The 21,991-nt window shown below is 41.6% G+C and overlaps 1 protein-coding gene across 1 annotated transcript in view; it reads right to left on the bottom strand.

Annotated features, from left to right (window-relative positions):
- PTPRG (protein tyrosine phosphatase receptor type G) overlaps positions 1-21,991 on the bottom strand; it is a 979,702-nt gene that overhangs the window by 16,458 nt on the left and 941,253 nt on the right. Inside the window, 1 exon segment of the mRNA XM_053720987.1 lies at positions 20,330-20,472. Coding sequence (XP_053576962.1) covers positions 20,330-20,472 — 143 coding nt within the window.

The following is a 21,991-nucleotide window of genomic DNA, read 5'->3' as shown; positions in this document are numbered from 1 at the left end:
AGACTTACTTACCCCAGGACACTCATCTACATGTAGTAGAAAGCCAAACCAGTACTGAAACGAGAATCAGTAGAGGTAATGGTATATATAAGAGTATATCGTCGATCTGAAAAGGGAGGTAAGAGATGAATCTCTACGACCGATAACAGAGAACCTATGAAATAGACCCCGTAGAAGGAGATCATTGAATTCAAATAGGCAATACTCTCCTCACATCCCTCTGACATTCACTGCACGCTGAGAGGAAAACCAGGTTCCAACCTGCTGCGGAGCGCATATCAACGTAGAATCTAGCACAAACTTATCAAGATCTTGATAAAGCCCCACACCTTAGGGGTGAAACGCGTAGAAGGTAAAGAGCATACTAATCCTGTCATTGTGGAACTTACAGCGGCTTTACTCTGCGTACTCAGTACTTAAGGGCAGAGATTAAAGCATTCCTGACGGCTGGAAAACAGAGAAGAATTTTCCATAAGGCTTGCGCAAGTGAAGAACTGTTTGTCATTAGGAACTGGCATCCTGAGGTACATTGGGAATAGTACACCTGAGCCGGAGGAGAACAGCCGGGAGTTGCATACACAGAGGAAGCAGGTGAGAACGTGTATAATTGTGAAGACAGGGTTCCCTGCATTGAAAACATCGATTGTTAATAGAGAAGATTACCACACTTAAAAGCCCTGCAGAGAGGCGATACAAAAGAGACTGTCAATATTCACCTAGTGACAAGATTGCTTTTATTTGGAAGTAACTTTTTTAAAAAAAAGGTGTTGCTACTAATAACAAAGCAGTTCAAGGACACTACAGCTGATAATAGTGAATGACATTTGGACTAGTCATCAGCAAGTTACCGTCTCCTATTAAAGATTGTATTTACTAAAGAGGGAATTATACTATTATCCATTCTCTCATTTGATTAGCGGAGCATCACATAAAAATCTGAACTCTGAATTATAGAATTGAAAATATCCTGTCATTAGGAATTCTTTTTATCATTTTTTAAGATTGGCAAAACCAATTTAGAATGATAGGTTGTATGAGTGGAGACTGAAAAATCTTTTGGCCAAAACGAATGATTGAATTTTAATTGAAATTTATATTTTTAATGTATTGCAAGTGTTTTAAAGTGTCTAATAAATTATAAATACTTCTAAGAGATAACTGTTTTCTATCAAGTTTGTAACCAGTTCTTAAAGAAACATCTTATTTAATTAACTTTTCAAAATTAATTTTTTACAAATAGCATTTACCCACAGCTTCTTCTTTAGCGCCACCTATATATATTTTTATAAATTACTGTCAAAATTAAACTTTCAAGATTCCGATAGAGCATGCAATTTGAAACATTTTTCTAATTTACTTCTATTATCAAATTTATTTTGTTCTCTTGGTATTCTATTCTTTAAAAAGCATAGCTAGGTAGGTTCAGTAGCAGTAGTGCACTTCTTGGAGCTAGGTAGCTTGCTGTTGTGAAATTTGAATCTGCTTGTGTTTAATATTTTAGCTTAGTATTTGGGTTTATATGGTAATGTAAAGAGAGTTGGGACGGGGGAGGTGCCAATTCCTATTTGGACCGATCCAGTACCATGTCTTGAGCCGTAGTTGGCCCAAGTAGTGCATTGCTGTTTCTGATTTTAACTTTGTGTTTAACCCCTTTGCAGCAGTTAAAAGAACATTATAGCTAAAATGTATATTCCCTGATTGAGATAGAGCATGCAGTTTTAAACAACTTTACAATTTACTTCTATTAGCTAATTTGTTTTATTCTCTTAGTATACCTTGTTGAAAAACATACCTAGGTAGGTTCACAAAGCGCAATGCACTATTGGGAGCTAGCTTCTAATTGGTGGCTGCACATTTATGCATCTTGTCATTGGCTAAACTGCTGTGTTCAGCTAGCTTCTAGTAGTGCATTGCTGCTCCTTCAACAAAGGATACCAAAAGAATGAAGCAAAGTTGCTAACATAAGTAAATTAGAAAGTTGTTAAAAATTATGTGCTCTATATTAATCATAAAACATTTTTTTAGGGTTTAATGTCCCTTTAAAACCATATATTGTTTGTATACAGAAAACTACCACAATGTTAACCCAGTAATTCAAATACCAATATAACACAAATATTATTATATCTTTTTATTGAACTTACTGTTCGGGTTCAGTTATCAGTAATCAGACAATTCCACTACGTTTTCTTGGCTTGGCTTGGCTTGGTAATGAAACTGACGTTTTCCCAAGTTACATAGCAAAGTTCAAATCAATATCTCAAGAAATATTTACAGTTTCAATTATTCCGCGCAAGGTCAAATCTTAAAGTTTCTGCCCATCTTTATAAAGGTCTAAATCTCCTGATTAAAAATATCTAATGCTGTCACAGGAGCCTGATTTTCTAATTAGTCCAGTTACATGAATCTTAGGGGAATGTGCACATGTAATTACTGACCCTAATTTAGTTGTATTATCAGTGTTCTGTGCTTGTGTTTCATTTGTATCCAGTCACGTATAATACAGAGAAAACTGCCAATGAAAAGTAACCTGTAGCTAACAAGGTCAGGGCATTATTAATTCTTCTTTGTCCAGATTGTTAGAAATAGTTTCCCTTGAGAGAACTTCTAAGAGAAAATAGAGGCTACAAAGAATGGTTTTAGATCCTCCACAAAGATAGAGAAAAAGCCGATAAAGTCTTGGTAACAATTTTGATTAACCACATTTTAAAGTGATTTGTCACTAGCTAGACTGGCAGACTCAAAATCTATGTGTTGGAAAAGAAAAAAAAAATAATTAAACATTAAAAAAATGCTTTTAAATGGAGAGTTAAATATCGTTTACGTGACAGCAATATTTGTGCTCCACTAATATCAGTGCACGCAAATGTGCGCTGGCATTACAAGTTGAGCGCTATGCGAACGCAACTTTGCATTTGCATTGCATGGAAGCTTTACGCTTATGAGAGTGTGCTTCCATAGGCTCCAATGGTGTAAATATATATATGTAACACATATTAACACATAAATATATATGTATGTAAGCATATACATATATATTTACAGGGAACACACAGTCCCCATAGACCGCTATGTAAAGACACTTTTCATTGGTATTTTTTTCCAACACCCCACACCCGCCAACGTTATCCCTAAAAAACTGCTAAGATTTTTATTTTATTAAAGGTACTACACACTTAATTTTGTGGAAAATTGGGGGACATTGTAATAAATGAATAAGAAATAGTTAATTTACCTTTATTTTTATATCTGAAATAGCTTGTTTTGCATGTGGTATCTCAACCTACACTGAAAATTTCAATACTCATGCATTCGCTATAGAAAAGCTATGTAACATAGTCAGATGAAAATATGACAGTCCTAGTGGGAGGTATGAGAGATAAGTAATAAGGTGTTAATTTTCAATTGTTCTCTCTAAGTATTGGCTTTGGTATACAGAGAGAGATGAAATAAGGGAGCGTTTGTGTATAAAAAAAAGTAATAAAATAAAGATATCTGATTTCCATGCAAGTTCAGCACATTTTAATGGGTTGTGGTTTCAAATAACAAAACCAGCTACTTTACATACAAAAGTAAAAGCTAAAAAGAGTGATTTCTCATACATTTTATACTCTGCAGCTGGTATAACTGGAAGCACATTAAAAGGAAGCCAAGTTTAAAGTACACTGTCGCTTTAAAGGGACATTTTTTTTCTTTCTGTGCAAAAAATATGTATGTTACATGTTCCCTAGACAGGCCAAAAAGAAAAGGCTGTAACTGAGGCCTACCTCAGAATACTGCAAATCGCAGATTTTCCTCTTAAGTGGTCACATAAGTGTATGGATTTACTTTTTGCTGAGACATAGGTGCAATTTAAGAACCCTTACTGTCCTTTAACTTCTTTCTTGAACCCCTGCAATCTGATTTCAGTCCCCAACACTCAACTGAAACTACCCTCATCAAAGTTACTTATGATCTTCTTTCTGCTAAAAGTAATGGCCAGTAGTTTTCTTACTTGACCTCTCAGCTGCCTTCAACACAGTTGAACACCCCCACCTCCTACAGACCCTAAGCTCTCTTGGTCTCTGTGACACTGCTGTCTCTTGGATCCACTCTTATCTTTCTCACAGGTCCTTTTCTGTGTCATTGGCTGGCAACTCCTCCTCTTCAATACCTGTTGAAGTACCTCAAGGTTCTGTTCTGAGTCCTCTACTCTTCTCTATTTATACTTCTTTACTGGGTAAATTTATCAACAGCTCTGGCTTCAACTATCACCTCTATGCTGATGACACCCAGATCTACCTCTCCACCCCTCCTCGCTCTCTGTCCTTTCTCACGTCTTCAACTGCTTATCCGGCATATATTCCTGGATGTCCGCTCACCACCTAAAGATTAACATGCCCAAAGAGTAAGCTCCTTCTAACCACCCTGCCTCTAGCTCTACTCCGTATCTGACTTTTCTATCACTGTCTTCTCATAAACCCAAGTCCGCTGCATCAAAGTTAATCTTGACTCCAATCTGTTCATCCCCCACATTTAATCGCTCTCTTCATCCTGCCACAACCGCCTAAGCAATATTTCCAATTTGTCCTTTTCTGAGCGCTAACACCACAAAGCAAATAATCTGCTCCCTTGTGATTTCTCGACATGACCACAAGCAATAACCTACTCGCTGGCCTTTCTTTCTCCTGATTCCCCCCTCTTCCATCCATCCTAAATGCCTCTGCCAGGATAACCCCCCTTTCCAGTTGCTCTGCTGCACCTCTCTTCAGGTCCCTTCATTGGCTCTCCATTCACAGCAGAAATACATTCAAAATTCTCATCATGGCATACGAAAAACTTACCAAAACAGCTACCCACTACTTGTCCTCACAAATCAACAAATTTACTCCAGATACAACAATGACCTGCTCCTTACATCTTCGATTATCACCTTTTCTCCTGCTAGACTGCAGGGCTTCTCTCATGCAGCACCTACCCTCTGGAACGCTCTCCCTCGCAGATTTTGCCCTAATCTGCCTTCTTTTAAAAGTTCCCTAAAGACAGTTTTGTTCAGGGAAACCTACCACCCAACTCAGTAACAAATGAATTACACTTATCTAATAACTACCCTCATCTAACTCTGTATTATCATAATTTTCACACTCCTGTATCTCATCCTTCTATTCTTCAAGTTTGTAAGTTTCCACTGGAATAGAGACCTCAAATCCTCCTGTATTTGTTTGACAAATTTAGTTTTATCTCTTGCAAGTGTTGTATCATTGTTTTACTTAAATAAATTGTACCCATGGACAGTGCTGCGGAATATGTTGGCGCTTTATAAATAAAAATAATGTATTACACAAAACCTGGTGCCTATTATGGATATGAAAACTCAGTTTTTCACACTGACAAAGTGATAACATATATATATATGTATGCTTCACTCTGTATGGACCTTGCCAATCAGAAGGAGCAAAGTGCTTAAAGAAACACAATCAATTTTTTCTCTTTCTTGATTAAGATAGAGCATACCATTTTAAACAACTTTCTTTTTTTCTTCTATTATCTCATTTGCTTAGCTCTCTTGGTATCATTTATTGAAAAGAATACCTTTTCAAAACACTGTCTCTCCGCCCTCCAATCTATTATGAATGCTTCTGCTAGACTCATCCACCTAACTCGCTGATCTACATCAGCTGCTCCGCTCTGCCAGTCTCTACACTGGCTCCCCATACACCCCAGAATACAATTTAAAGTATTAACCCTTACTTACAAAGCACTCAACAATCTATATTTCCTCTCTCATCGTAAAATATTCCCCATCCCGTCCCTTTTGGTCAACCTCTAACCTACGTCTCTCCACTCCAGTTATCTCTACGTCCCACTCGCGCCTCCAAGACACTGCACGTGCTGCTCCTGTCATCTGGAACTCTCTACCCCGCTCCATAAAAATGTCTCCAACCTTGTATAGCTTCAGACGCTCCTTGAAAACCCACCTTTACAGAGAGGCTTACCATATCTACTCCATCCCTCACCCTAACCAAATTAATACATGAACTGCGGGACTCACTGCTGCAACTACAACCGATGTGACAAGCTACCCCCAACCTTATGCACCCTAAACCTGTAGACTGTGAGCTCTCCGGAGATGGGCCCTCTTCCTCCCTGTACTAGATTTGTTTAGTTTTGTATTTTATCACAAATCTTTGTCATTGTATACCCCTATCACTGTACCCAGCGCTACGGAATTTGGTGGCGATATACAAATAAATGATAATAATAGGTAGATTCTGGAGGTGGGAGCTAGCTGCTGATTTAGTGGCCCCATGTGGCCTCTTTTCATTTGCTTACTGATGTGTTCAGTTAGTTCTCAAAAGTGCATTGCTGCTCCTACAACAAATGATACCAAGAGAATGAAACAAAATTGATAAGAGAAGTAAAATGGAAACTTGTTTAAAAACATATGTTCCATCTAAATTATAAAATATTTTTTGGGGGGTTTCAAGTCCAATTAAGGAGAACCCATTATATTCCATAGACCACCAAATTTAAAAATATTTATTTCTCAATCCATTTATATTTTAAAGGGATATTAAAACCAATATTTTTATTTTATGATACAGATAGAACATGCAATTTTAAGCAACTTTCTAATTTACTCCTATTATTAATTATTCTTCGTTCTCTTACTACCTAAAAAGCAGGAATGTAAAGCTTAGGAGCCAGCCCATTTTAGGTTCAGTACCCTGGATAGCGCTTGCTTATAGGTGGCTACATTTGGCTAACCAATAAGCAAGCATAACCCAGGTTCTGAACCAAAAATGGGACGACTCCTAAGCTTTACATTCATGCTTTTTAAATAAAGATAGCAAGAGAATGAAGAATAATTAATAATAGGAGTAAATTAGAAAGTTGCTTAGAAGACATGTAAATACAGTAGATTTGCATAATCAACAAATGCAAGATAAAAAGACAATACAATAGCACTGAGTCTGAACTTCAATTAAGTAGTAGACCATTTTCTGAGAAATTTCAAAGTTATGTCTATTTCCCCCCTCCTGTATCATGTGACAGCCATCAGCCAATCACAAATGCATATACCTATATCCTGTGAAGTATTGCACATGGTCAGTAGGAGCTGGTGACTCCAAAAGTGTAAATATAAAAAGACTGTGCAGATTTTATTGATTGAAGTAAATTGGAAAGTTGTTTAAAATTGCATGCTCTTTCTGATTCGTGAAAGTTTAAGTTCGACTTGAGTGTCCCTTTAAAATTGCATGCTCTATCTGAATCATTTAAAAAAATTGGGTTTAGTATCCCTTTAAATCTGTTTATGAATTTGTTAATTTATGGAGCCAAAAATGCCCCTCCCCCAAGAGCTGTGGGGATAGTATCAACATCAACCCTTTACCACTAATTTAAAGGGACATGAAACCCACATTTTTTCTTTCGAGATTTAGAAAGAGTATGCAATTTTAAACAACTTTCTAATTTACTTCTATTATCTAATTTTTTTTAACTCTCTTGACATACTTTGCTGAAAAGCATATCTAGATAGGCTCAGTAGCTGCTGATTGGTTGCTGCACATAGATGCCTCATGTGATTGGCTCCCCCATGTGTATTGCTATTTCTTCAATACAGGATACAGTATCCAAACAATGAAGCAAATTAGATAATAGAAGTAAATTGGAATGTTGTTTAAAATTGTATTCTCTACTTCAATCATGAAAGAAAATTTTTGGGTTTAATGTCCCTTTAAACACTTATAAGTGCAGCTAGTTATCCTAGGCATAATTGTCTACCACCCAATTTTTGTGCATTGACATAATTGTGCATTTTAGATATCTTTGATTTAATACAATACAAAACCTGCATTCTTTTATGTATTCAAATCTCAAAGCAGGGACACATCCTTTGTGTTACAACATATTAACATTGTGCTCTAATTAACTCATATAAATAAAAGTCTCATAAAACACTCAACAAATTATTATCGCTGTATACCCTAGGTAATCCTGTTTCTCTTCTCAAGCGCGTATACTTTTGAGAAATAAATAGATCCTTATCTAAGCTTTCCGTGAATACATAAGAGTCACATTTGTCCAAGTTAAGAACGTAGAATTTGCATGGAAATGGCCCAGATAATTTTTAAATATAGGTTGCTTACAATCTGGTAACATATGGCGTGAACGCTAATGACTTGCACATTTTTAGAGAAGAATTTGATAACTGCAAACAAATTAAGACACAAAATTATCAAAATAATACAATGCAAGTTAAAGGGTTAGAAATCTTTGTAAAATATTAAGAAAATAAGTCATTATTATAATTATATAAACATATGTTATAAAATAAACCTACTTTTTTTTACTGAAATGAAGCTTCTAAATATGTTTGCTTTAACTTTTTAATTTCTGTAAAATGAGCATTAAAGACCTCCCATAAAAATAGGCAGGGTTTATGTAAATTATTTCCGTGCCCCAGCCAATAGGGACGTGTTCTGCCCATTACATTTTAATATTCATAGCCAGGCTGGCTGAAGGTGAATGTTTTGGAACATAAATTATCACAGCTTCTATGCTAGCCCAGCTTCCCCCAGTCCCACTGTCAGCCGTCAAACACCACAGAGATTGGGTGGGCCCCGGAGGCGTAAGGCATGTAGGAGGAGGGGCCCGTTGACCGGATGGGAGGAGAAGGCCCCGGTCGCTGGGCGGAGCTCAGACAGGAAGTGACGTGCGAAGACCAGGGCGAGGCTAGGCAGTTCCTGAATTTACCTGGTCGCGGAAGCAGCTCCCGAAGATTGTCCAGCAGAAGAATCGGGAATTGAAGATGGAGATCGAAGATTTGCTGGCGAGGATCCGGTCAGCAGCAGCGGAGAAAGGCTCTTCTTGGATACAGGACCGGATCGTCAGGCTCCTGGGCGAAGAAGAAGGCGGAGTGGAGGATGGTGAAGTGGCTCCAAGATCCAGACCGGTGCGACAGACACGGCCTCCCAATCGGCTCAGCCCAGAGCACAGGCCACAAGGGACGCGGCGCAGACGGAGTCCAAGCAGAGAGGCGAGGCCGGGTAAGAAGTCGGGGAGTGTGGCGGTCGAACAGGCAAGGGCAGTGGGGGACACTCGGCGGCTCATGGTAGAGGCAGAGGTGGAGGCACAGAAAAAAAGGCCATCAGCAGGTATGAGCAGGGTTAATGCCAACGGCCCAGGGGGGCCTCTTTGTACAGGGGGGGAAGGGACAGTGGCGAGGGGGGGGGGGGGGAACGGAGCATAATAGTTATGGCACTGGGGGTAATGAAGCAGGCAGCCGGGGAGCAGGAGACACGGAGAGCATGCAGGACAGAAGGCGGGAAATGGATCCGGAGTATAGCACAGCGGGGCTTCCTTTGCAAGCGGGAGATAGGCAGCCGGAAGAATTAAGGGCGGGGCCGCAGCGGGAACCCATAGTAGCTAATAAAGCAGGCACCCAGCTGGGAGAGCATAGGGAGGGGCAACACAGGGTCGTTCCGGCGGCGCGCGAGGGGAGTGTAAACATAAGGGGGCAACATGTGGCTTTGAGGGGCACGGCGGCCCGTGCCGTTTCACTTGCAGAGACAGTTTTGGAAGAGGTAGGTAGGGAAAAGAGCCCAATATTATTCAATGATGATGGGGAGGGGGGAGAAATGCTTAATGACGGTAATGGTCATTCCGAAAGGGAGAGGTCCAGTGGGGGAAGCAGGGTGGCGAGTGGGACAAGTCAACACTGGCACAGGGCATCCCGCCCCCTTAAGGGCCGTGGGAGTGGGAGGGGCAGCAATAAAAAATACAACCCGAGTGTATATAGCGAACCGGTGTGCATTGAGGAATTCCCTAGCTCTTCAGACGGGGAAGACATGATTCCCCCGTCCCCTGACCATAGGGGGGATAGTTACCATACAAGCGGGCGGGAGCAGGGTAAAGAAATTAATTTACATGGAAGATCAGATGTCAAAAAAAATGTGGGGCAAGCTTTGGAAAAAAGGTTGGATATGAGTAACAATCAGGTTATATATTTAACAGATGCAATGGTGTCCAGGTTACAAGATAGAGAATTCAGGGACGGCGGCGAGGACGAGCCTTTCCGCCTAGCAGAATCGTGGACGGACACTATACAGCTGGACACGGGTGAAGAGACATACAGTGAGCAGCCCTCTCGGGTCGGAATGGTAAGTGGCTACGCAAACAGGGGTAGTGGGGTAAGGGACAGGGGGGGTTATGTTCTACACCGGGTGGGGGAGGCGGTTAGGAGTAGAGTTTTGGGGAGGAGCCCTCTGGGGCAGAGGGGAGGTACGGCCAGGACGGCCAGCAAAGGGAGGGGGAGTGTGACACAGAATAGGAGAGGTATAGCACAAAACAGAATTATGGCAAAAAGTGTTGTCAGGGAGCGGGTGGTAAACACACTAAGTCGGGCAAGCGACGCAATACCAAAAATCAATACGGGACCATTTGCCGGGGGTCATGCAGTTGATATATTACAGGTTCACCATCAGGACAAAGGGCCAGCAGAAAATGATCAAGGGGAGAGACGATCACAGTGTGGGGGTCCGCCGCAGACGGAAGTGCCGGCGGTGACGGCTTTGGCAGGTGAGAGTTTTTCTTCGTCACAGCGAAAGGGGGAAGGGGCAAGTAGTGATACAGTATCCAGGCAGTTGGTTGAAGGGTTGAGGGCGCTGTTGCGGTCAGTTGAGGCTTCAGCTGTACCCGCGAGTACACAGTTGCCGCTGGAGAGGGCATGGGCCCCGAATGGGGCTGAAGGGACGATGGTGACGGTGGCTAGGCAAAATGTGGGGCCACAAACGGATGCAGCAGTAGTCAGCAATGGGGAGGTAGTAGCGATGGCACCTTCGGTAGGGCAACAAGGGGGGGCCGAACCCTCGGAGCTCCGAGTGGCGGATACAGCCATGGCTAGGTCATGCTTATGCTCGATTGGTCCGTTAGGGCTGCATTTAACAAAGGAGGTTAGGGGCAGGGTATGGTCCAGGGAATATATAGAGTTGTTCTCTTTGCTTCCTTTGGAACAGTCTTTTGAAGTAACAGATGATCCCAAAAAAGACAGCGTTAAAAAAGAGGAAGACGAGAGAAAGAGGCGATATAGGAAGCTACCTAAAACCTTTTCCAATTGGCTTCAATCTTTCGTGATTTACGCTAGTGTTATGTCAGAGAGGTTTCCAGAACAGGGAGCTTCCATGTACTGTTATCTAGACGAGATCGCAGCAGCCCAGCGCACATACGGGGGTATGGCGTGGTGGACATACGACGAACAGTTTCGTCAGAGGATGGCAGTAAAGCCTGCGATGAGGTGGGATGACCGGGACATGGGGCTTTGGTTAAAAATCATGACGCCACTGAGATCGGTGCAGTCCTTTCGGTCGGGGGCCGGCAGTCCGGCCACAGCTACTTCCACATCGCAGTCCGCGAGCAGGAAAGGTTTCTGCTTTGCATACAATGAAGGGCAGTGTAAATGGGGAACTTCGTGTAAGTTTCGACACGAATGCTCAGGTTGTGGCGGGGCCCACGCCTCTGCCAAGTGTTTCAGGAAAGGAAAAGTTGGTTGGAAAGCCGAGTCCCCTAAAGAAGGGGGTGTCCCCAATCAGGGTGGAAAAGATGGAGCCCTGGCTAGGTCATTACGCCAGTAGATGGGGCTGCAGGGAGGAAGCGGCAAGGTTATTACATGGATTTAGGTTTGGTTTTATCATTCCATCGGTTGGAGGTTCTGACCATTTTGTGGGCAATTTGAAATCGGCTAGGGAATGGTCGCAGGTGGTGAGAGAAAAATTGGGGAAGGAAGTGGAACTGGGTAGGATGGCGGGTCCTTTTGACGCCCCGCCTTTTCCAGGATTAAGGCTATCTCCGTTAGGAGTGGTCCCTAAGAAGGATCCTGGAAAATTTAGGCTGATACATCACCTATCCTTCCCGAAGGGTAATTCAGTGAATGAGGGGATCCCACCTGAACTGGCATCAGTAAAATATGCCTCATTTGACTCGGCGGTGGCTATGGTTAGGGCGGCAGGAAATGGAGCGCAGTTGGCAAAAGTTGACATCGAATCGGCTTTTCGGTTACTCCCAGTGCACCCAATCTCACACAAGTTGCTGGGGTGCTGTTTTGAGGAGAAAGTGTTCGTGGACCTATGCCTGCCCATGGGATGTTCCATAGCATGTGCATTATTTGAGAGTTTTAGCACTTTTTTGGAATGGGTGGTCAAGGTGCAGGCTGGATTTTCGTCGGTGGTACATTACCTGGACGATTTTCTATTTGTGGGTCCCGAGGGGACCACAGTTTGCGAAAGGTTGAGAGATGTTTTTTACAGAGTAGCGGAAGATTTTGGAGTACCCATTGCAATGGAAAAATCTGAGGGTCCGGTGACAAAGCTGAATTTCCTAGGCATTACGATTGATTCTAGATTGATGGAGTGCAGGCTCCCGGAGGATAAGGTGCAGGACCTAGCAAGCATCATCTTACAATTCTTGTCAGTTTCAAAAGTGCAACTAGTGCAAATGCAGTCCTTGATCGGCAAGCTAAACTTTGCATGCCGGATCATTCCAGTGGGTAGGGTGTTCTGTCGCAGGCTATCATTGGCGACAGCGGGCATTCAACAGCCGCATCATTTCATACGGCTGACGTCGCCCCTTAAGAAAGATCTCAAGGTATGGAAAGTATTTCTGGAGAATTTCAATGGGGTTGCGTTGATTCAGCCACCCAGAATATCGGGTGAGGAGCGTGGGCTAGTGACTGATGCTGCAGGGAGTAAAGGCTTTGGGGCAGTTTTTGGCAACGAATGGTGCGCGGCAGCGTGGCCAACAGAATGGTTTGCGAGTGAATTGATAACAAACTTGGTATTCCTAGAATTCTTTCCGATTTTGGTAGCATTGTTTGTTTGGAGCAGTGAACTTCGGGACAAGTCGCTCCTGTTGTTCACGGACAACATGGGTGTCGTGGCTGCAATTAATAGTTTGTCATCATCCTCGCAGGCGGTGATACGGCTGTTGAGGGTTTTTGTGCTGCAGTGTATGAAATTGAACATCTTGGTCAGGGCAAAACACATACCTGGGGTGCAGAACTCAGTAGCTGACGCACTCTCTCGTTTTCAGTGGCAGCGCTTTCGGGAGCTGGCTCCGGGGGCAGACAAGTTGGGGAAGGAAGTTCCAGAACATCTATGGAGCCTTGGCTCGGGGGATTGGCAGATGTGGTAAAATCTTCACTGGCCCCGAGTTCGTGGAGAGCATACGAAAAGATTTGGAGAGAGTGGGAATTTTTGCTAGTTCAGCAGGGAGTCACAGAGGGCGGACAAGGGTGTCAGAACCTCTTGTTGAAATGGATATGGCAGTGGAAGGGGTGTGGTTTATCCCCCTCCGCTATTGAAAAAAGGCTGACGGCATTAGCCTTCAGATTTAAGTTGATGGGGATGGTCGATATCACCAAGATGTTTTGCGTCAGGCAAATTGTGAGAGGTTTGAAGAAAAAAAGAAGTGGGGCGGATAGTAGAAGGCCGATTTCCTTTTCCTTACTGGCACATCTTTGGAGAGTACTGAAGGTTGTGTGTAAATCCGAGTATGAAACAATACTTTTCCAAACGGCCTTTGCGTTGGCCTTCTTCGGAGCATTCCGGATATCAGAATTGATAAGTTGCTCTAAGAGTGCGCAAGGTGGAGTGGGTATTTGTGATATCGAGGTGACGGACTCACATGTGTCCATATTCTTGAAACGGTCAAAAACTGATCAAGGAGGAAAGGGCAAAACGGTGAGGTTGTATCCCACGGGAGTGGAGTTGTGTCCGTGTAGGGCATTGCAAGAATTTTTGGCAATTAGACCAAAGATGGGAGGGTCATTGCTGTTGCATAAGGATAGCGAGGCTTTATCACAATTTCAATTCCGGAGGGTGTTAGGTAGGGCATTAGACACGGCAGGATTCAATCCGGGGGAATTTGGTTCACATTCCTTTAGGATAGGCGCAGCAACCGAGGCAGCCGCTCTGGGATTGGGGGAGGGAGTGGTAAAAGGGGTGGGGAGATGGTCATCTAAGTGTTATCGGACTTACGTCCGTCCTCATCTGTTGCTATAATCATGTGTTCCCCCCCCCCCCCTCCTCCTCTTGTCTCACAGAGCCGCTGCAGGTCTGGTTAGTGGGCCATTCTTTCATTTATTGGGCTCGAAGGGCGGCAGGGTACAAGGAAGACGGCCTGCAGCTAGGTATTCCGAAAGAAAAAGCGGTTCTCCGGTGGTTCGGGATTCGGGGCCTGCGATGGGACCAAGTCGTTTTTTCTGTCGTCGGGTATACCAAACAATTTACACGTCCTGACGTATTGGTCATTCATGCCGGTGGAAACGATCTGGGGTCTCTGCCACAAAAAGAGCTGGTCAGGAGGATTAAGAGAGATATGTCAAGATTACGAGAATTATTTCCCGGGATAAGGATCGTTTGGTCCACAATGGTCCCGCGCTTACATTGGAGAACAGCATGGGACCAGGCTAGGTTGGATAATAGTAGGCGGAAAGTGAACAAATTGGTCACAGCATTTATGAAGAAGATTAATGGGGCAGTGGTCCATCATGGAGACCTAGAGGACGTGGGAAAAGGTGAATTTTACCTACAGGATGGTGTTCACCTGAACGAATTTGGTTTACGGCTTTTCATCCTAGCCATTCGGGAAAGACTCCAATTGCTGATGTGATTGGTGGGGGAACTGGGGAAGAGGTGTCTTCCCAGTTGGTGGCGGTGTGCTAGCATCATCAATTGGCAGACCAAGGCAAGAAGTGGTTGGTGGTTAGCCTCCCAATGGGTGGGGAGAGCTAGGTAATTGGCTCCTTGGGCACGGGGTCCCTTGGAGCTGGTATTTGGTGGTTGGAACGGACTTAGCGCCTTGCGAAGTCCTGAGAAAAAGACGGCCTGGTCTAGTAGTGGTGATGATGAATTTTAACCCCTTGGGGTGGGGGGTTAAGAAAAAGGGAGTACAGTGATGCTAGCGCATTGAGAGTTGGGTTATTGTTATTATTGTTATTTTGTTTTGTTATTGCACTTCGTTTATTTATTGATTTGGTTATTTAAATTATGTTAAATTAATAAACAGGCTGTGGCCAGAATTTTATACCACGATATACGAGTATGTTTCTTTATTCTTAAAGTAATAAGTTATTAATGATGTGGTTTGGTAAAGGGGCCGGTAATGGACGACTCAATAGGTCATGGGTGGGCCCCGGAGGCGTAAGGCATGTAGGAGGAGGGGCCCGTTGACCGGATGGGAGGAGAAGGCCCCGGTCGCTGGGCGGAGCTCAGACAGGAAGTGACGTGCGAAGACCAGGGCGAGGCTAGGCAGTTCCTGAATTTACCTGGTCGCGGAAGCAGCTCCCGAAGATTGTCCCTCCCTCCCTCCCCAAAGAAAAGTAATGTTAAGTTAATAGGATTGTGAGGGTGCAATGGCCTAGGGGCCAGGGCGGTGTGCTAGCATCATCAATTGGCAGACCAAGGCAAGAAGTGGTTGGTGGTTAGCCTCCCAATGGGTGGGGAGAGCTAGGTAATTGGCTCCTTGGGCACGGGGTCCCTTGGAGCTGGTATTTGGTGGTTGGAACGGACTTAGCGCCTTGCGAAGTCCTGAGAAAAAGACGGCCTGGTCTAGTAGTGGTGATGATGAATTTTAACCCCTTGGGGTGGGGGGTTAAGAAAAAGGGAGTACAGTGATGCTAGCGCATTGAGAGTTGGGTTATTGTTATTATTGTTATTTTGTTTTGTTATTGCACTTCGTTTATTTATTGATTTGGTTATTTAAATTATGTTAAATTAATAAACAGGCTGTGGCCAGAATTTTATACCACGATATACGAGTATGTTTCTTTATTCTTAAAGTAATAAGTTATTAATGATGTGGTTTGGTAAAGGGGCCGGTAATGGACGACTCAATAGGTCATCACAGTGACATTTTTATTTCCTGGCTAATCTCAGTGTATTCATGTAACATTGACAAATGTTTTCTGCTACTCCAGAGCCACAGCAATGACAGGGTTAATGGGGATCCTGACAATGTGACCCCTGACCCCCCCCCCCCCCCAGTGACAGATTGTGATTCCACTGACCCCTCGGACCCCAGCTACTGAAATCATTTGTGTTATTAATGACAACCAGCTGCATGTCAGCAGTCACTTCCTGCAGTGCTCAAAATCACAAACATTATACAATTACACTACACTCTCCTTAGCACTGCACCACCTTATATCAGTATCTCTATATTTACTATTAGACATTGGTGGGCGTGGCACACCAGAGCGTCTCAGCGCTGAAGATTCACTGCTGGCTGAAGGTGATTTTTCTAACTATCAAAATAAGAAGTCCAATGTTTTGGAACTTGCATTATCACAGCCTCCATGCTAGCCCAGCTTCCCCCAGCCCCGCCGCCAGCCGTCAAACTTCACGGAGCTAGCCGGCTCCCCTCAGCATTACTCTCAGCCTCAAACCCACAAAAGTGACTCCCGACTTCATATAGAAAAACTTTATTATATGAAGTCCGGAGTCACTTTTGTGTGTTTGAGGCTGAGAGTAATGCTGAGGGGAGCCGGCTAACTCTGTGAATCTTTGCGCTGTTTGACGGCTGGGTGAAGCTGGGCTAGCATGGAGGCTGTGATAATGCAAGTTCCAAAACATTGGACTTCTTATTTTGATCGTTAGAACAATCACCTTCAGCCAGCAGTGAATCTTCAGCGCTTAGCGCTGAGACGCTCTGGTGTGCCACGCCCACCAATGTCTAATAGTAAATATAGAGATACTGATATAAGGTGGTGCAGTGCTAAGGAGTGTGTAGTGTAATTGTATAATGTTTGTGATTTTGAGCACTGCAGGAAGTGACTGCTGACATGCAGCTGGTTGTCATTAATAACACAAATGATTTCAGTAGCTGGGGTCCGAGGGGTCTCTTCAGCGCTGAGAGCTGTCTACCCTGCTTTCTGATGACGTGCCACAGAAGAACTGAGGGGAACCAAAATGCGCATGCGTTACTCAGAAAATATGTTATATGCGCATGCGGGCCACCATGATGTTTCTACCTAGGTAGAACATCTTTATAGGGTATGCAGAATGAGGAAAAACTGGGTTTGGCGAAATATGGAATTTGTTTTAGAAATAACAAGAAAAGGACAGGAAACTTTTAATAGGTACTTATTGTAAATATGTATAATACTTAATGATGTTTTATAAAAAAATTAAATATTTTTTGAGTTTACTATCCCTTTAAGGATTTCTGATTCATATTTTGCAGATTAATCTATGAATGCAATTACTTTTGGTTTTAACTCATATACTTGCTAAGTTTTCTTCATTGGAGGGGGGTTATTTTATTTTCAGCTACTGGTATATTTTTTTAATTGATAATTAAAAAAATACTAATGTTCATTAAGGAGAGAAAGAAGAAAAAAAAGTGCCATAATGTACAATAAATATTCCAAAATGCAATTTACTGATCAGCGAATTCGTTATTGTGGTTATAAATAACATAACATGGAAGAATGTTTATAAGCAAAAATTTATAAAAGTGATAATATCCTTGACCTGGTAAAACAAAAGTAATATTTCCTAAGAAATGCAATTATGCTGTTAAATTGTGCAAGCTTTTAATATAATTGTGTTCTGCATAATCCGTATCAGCAATAATTTCTGAACTGGGATACATTTATTTCCAAAAGGTATTAAAGAAAAACTTGAAAGGACACTATACTCAAACATTTTCTGTCATCTAAATGAAAAAGGCACCTAAACATATTGAATGCTTTTTTTCTTACCCCATTAAGGGATAGATTACAAGTGGAGTGCAAAATATTGCTTTTGTGTGTGCTCTAGTATTACAAGTTAGGTGGAAGCTTTGCTTACATAGGCTCCAATGGGAGCCTTGTGCCTCACGGCATGAGAACCTAACGCAGCGAAGGGGATAAGTAGAGCAGCGATGGGCTAAAGAGTTAAATATATATGTATATGAATAGATAATATATATTTATGTGTTTATAAGGGTATATAAACATATTAACACATAAATATATATGTATTTATTCATATACATATAGATTTACAGGGAGCACATAGTCCCCATAGATCGCAATGTAAATGCACTTTTCAGTGCCGTTTTTTTTCTCACACCCGCAAAATTTACCCCTGAAACTGCTTTGTGCAGTTTGTTTTTATTAAAAAAATAAGCTATTTTTTTTTTTAAATAAAAACCTACAATACACTTTATTTTGGGAGCAATAGGGGGATATTTTGAAAATTAACCAGATGTTTTATTATTTATCACGTGCCCGTAAAAGGACAAACTTGCCCGTTTTATGGCATGGAATAAATTAGCGCTCCACTTGTAATCTAGCCCTAAAAATGTAAAGCAAAAGTGGATTCAATTAGAATTGAAACAAATACAGTGGTGTAATTTATGTACTTCCTGCTAATGTTCATAGGCCAATATGTACTTCCTGCTAATGTTCATAGGCTAATATGTACTTCCTGCTAATGTTCATAGGCTAATAGGTACTTCCTGCTAATGTTCATAGGCTAATAGGTACTTCCTGCTAATGTTCATAGGCTAATATGTACTTCCTGCTAATGTTCATAGGCTAATATGTACTTCCTGCTAATGTTCATAGGCCAATAGGTACTTCCTGCTAATGTTCATAGGCTAATAGGTACTTCCTGCTAATGTTCATAGGCCAATATGTACTTCCTGCTAATGTTCATAGGCAAATAGGTACTTCCTGCTAATGTTCATAGGCAAATAGGTACTTCCTGCTAATGTTCATAGGCCAATATGTACTTCCTGCTAATGTTCATAGGCCAATATGTACTTCCTGCTAATGTTCATAGGCTAATAGGTACTTCCTGCTAATGTTCATAGGCCAATAGGTACTTCCTGCTAATGTTCATAGGCCAATATGTACTTCCTTCTAATGTTCATAGGCTAATAGGTACTTCCTGCTAATGTTCATAGGCCAATATGTACTTCCTGCTAATGTTCATAGGCAAATAGGTACTTCCTGCTAATGTTCATAGGCCAATATGTACTTCCTGCTAATGTTCATAGGCCAATATGTACTTCCTGCTAATGTTCATAGGCTAATAGGTACTTCCTGCTAATGTTCATAGGCCAATATGTACTTCCTGCTAATGTTCATAGGCAAATAGGTACTTCCTGCTAATGTTCATAGGCTAATAGGTACTTCCTGCTAATGTTCATAGGCCAATATGTACTTCCTGCTAATGTTCATAGGTAAATAGGTACTTCCTGCTAATGTTCATAGGCCAATATGTACTTCCTGCTAATGTTCATAGGCTAATAGGTACTTCCAGCTAATGTTCATAGGCCAATATGTACTTCCTGCTAATGTTCATAGGCTAATAGGTACTTCCTGCTAATGTTCATAGGCTAATAGGTACTTCCTGCAAATACCCATTGGCTTATAGCAGGAACTAGAATCCCCACAGGAGGACAGCAGAGAGGAGAACAAGAGGGAAGACACAGGGGATGTAGAAAGCAGAGAGAGTAGGAATAAGGAGAACAGTAACCATTGAGGGGAATTGTAGATAGACAAAGGGAAAAGGAGGGGGGTGAGTTAGATATAGAAGAAAAAAAATGCTGTGAGAGAGAAGGGAGAAGAGGGTAGTAGGGGAGTGATAGAGGAAGGTAGAAGGGAAGAGAGAGAGGAAAAGCTAGAAAGAAGTCGTAGAAGAGAGAAAGAAGTAATTGACAAGGGTGAAATACAAATGGTGTTGGGGGAGAGGAGAAGATGAGAGATAAGAAAGAAAGAACAAACAAAATAACGAAAAAGAAAGAGAGAACGAACAAAAGAAAAAACTAATGAAAGTACAAACGAAAGCAAGAACAAAAAAACGAAGGAATGAACGAAAAACGTTTTTCCTATTCCATATAAAAAAAGAGAATTGCAGTGTTTTTTAACTTTTGAAAAATTAAAAGCAAAGATTAGCCTTACAATATTAAGTTCCACTATAGGGACTAGTAAAAACTGGAAATTACAAGCTATAGTGTGTGTGTGTGTGTGTGTGTGTATGTGTATATATGTATATGTATATATATATATATATATATATATATATATATATATATATATATATATATATATATATATATATATACATATATATATATATATATATATATATATATATATATATATATATATATATATATATATATATATATTGTGGGAGTTGTCCCTATCAAACAATGAGCAATAGAGTCTTATTTTCCATTTAAACAGCTTTAACCTTTTCTTGCAAAGAATGTTTTTAACATGCTCAACAGCTTCTCTTTGATATACATAATAGAAAAAAATGTAAATTATATGTTCTTTAACGTGTTTCTGAACACATACTCATCATGTACAATGGTCGGTCCATCGCGAGTTAGGGCCTCTTCTTTGATTACATTAATCAGTTCAAATACACTGCTTAGTGGTGCGTCAGGATTAGGCCATTTCGGACACTGAAAGTGGCGCACTTCCAAAACGTAATCATCCTAAAGAAAAAACAAAAACAAGACATATTTGTTGTAAGAAATGTAAGATCATTTTGCATAATAGTAGGACTATTGAATTCTACATACATTTTTTAAAAAAACATTTAGTTTTGTCATAGCAATGCATATATTTTTCACTAATGACTACTTTTAATAAAATCTGTTGTAAGTCACAATCTTCTTCACCTGTGTCTTTGGTATGTGTATACAAAAGTATTAAAAATGATTTAACTCTTTCCCGCCATTAGGACGTTCCATGCCGTCCTAACTGCGCTGGGCTTTAGCGCCGTTAGGACAGCATGGAATGTCCTAGCTGTTTGGCTACCCTGAAACCATAACCTCTTTGTAAATAGGATTGTGGGATGGAGGGCGTGCCTAGCGCCATAGGCACTCCCCCCGACCCAATCCCTTCATTAATATCACACAACTGCATGAACGATCTCGTGATTTCAATTTTTACTTATTTGTTTACAGTTCCGATGTTGACGAATAAGTCCCATCGGGAAAGGATTGAAACTTCCTTTAGTTTACATGTACAAGCTGTATTGTGACATGTAAAATCTAATTTGCTTTGTTCACTTGATGAAAAGCATACCTAGGTAATCTCAGGCACAGCAATGCACTACGGTAGTGCAAAAAGCTGTATTTTGTTGGAGCATGTTTTTTTAAGAACTACTGACCCCCAAAGTCTGCAAAGGAGTTAAACACAGTTTAAGTTCCACCCAAAGCCTCAAGGGTTTGCAGCGCCTGAGAAAAACACAGCTGTAATTGTGCGATTACCGATTCCGCATAACTCACCAGCTGCGTCTTTTCAGGACTAGCAGTTCTCTGCAACTCTCAATCGGTAACTTAACTATGTGTTTAAGCCCTTTGTTGGGGGTTAAGCACAAGTAGTGTCTCTAGAAATTACCTCTGGGGATAACACTTCCAGGCGGCTCACAGTTGCTTTGTGGGTGGGGTCGCACAAGCAGGGCAGGATCAGGGTGTGCTCCAGATAGGATCATGGGTAAGTAAGAGCATGTAGTCAGCAGGGTCAGGGATACAATGAGTGGGTTGGAAGGAGGAGAGATGGGCCCAGGCAGTGTGGTGGTGGGAAACAGAGGGATGACCACTGTGTTACATGCATTGGACCAGATTACAAGTGGAGTGCTATTTAGGGCTTTCACTAGAGTGCTAATTGCTCTAGAAGTAAACTTTTTGCGCGAGTCGGGTTGCGCTTATATTACGAGTTGAAAGTAAAGAGTTATCACTCTCGCACTAACCTGATGCACGTAAACAGCTTACTTATAGCGCAATTAGAATATTGCATGGACGATAACCTATTCCTCCACAGAAGTCAATGGAGAAAAAAAATTATAATACCCTACTCATGTTCTCAAGGGCGCTAACCCGACAAGAAGAGATGAATATTTCACATTCCAATGTTCTTCACATAGAAGAATATGTTCTGTTTATTCATAAATACATATTTCTATATATATCTGATGGTAGTTTGGTACAAAATGTATATATTATTATA

This window comes from Bombina bombina, chromosome 7, assembly GCF_027579735.1.
Source record: "Bombina bombina isolate aBomBom1 chromosome 7, aBomBom1.pri, whole genome shotgun sequence".
NCBI lineage: Eukaryota > Metazoa > Chordata > Amphibia > Anura > Bombinatoridae > Bombina > Bombina bombina.
The sequence above is the reverse complement of the archived record's forward strand: the minus strand, read 5'-3'. Positions and strand labels throughout refer to the sequence as shown.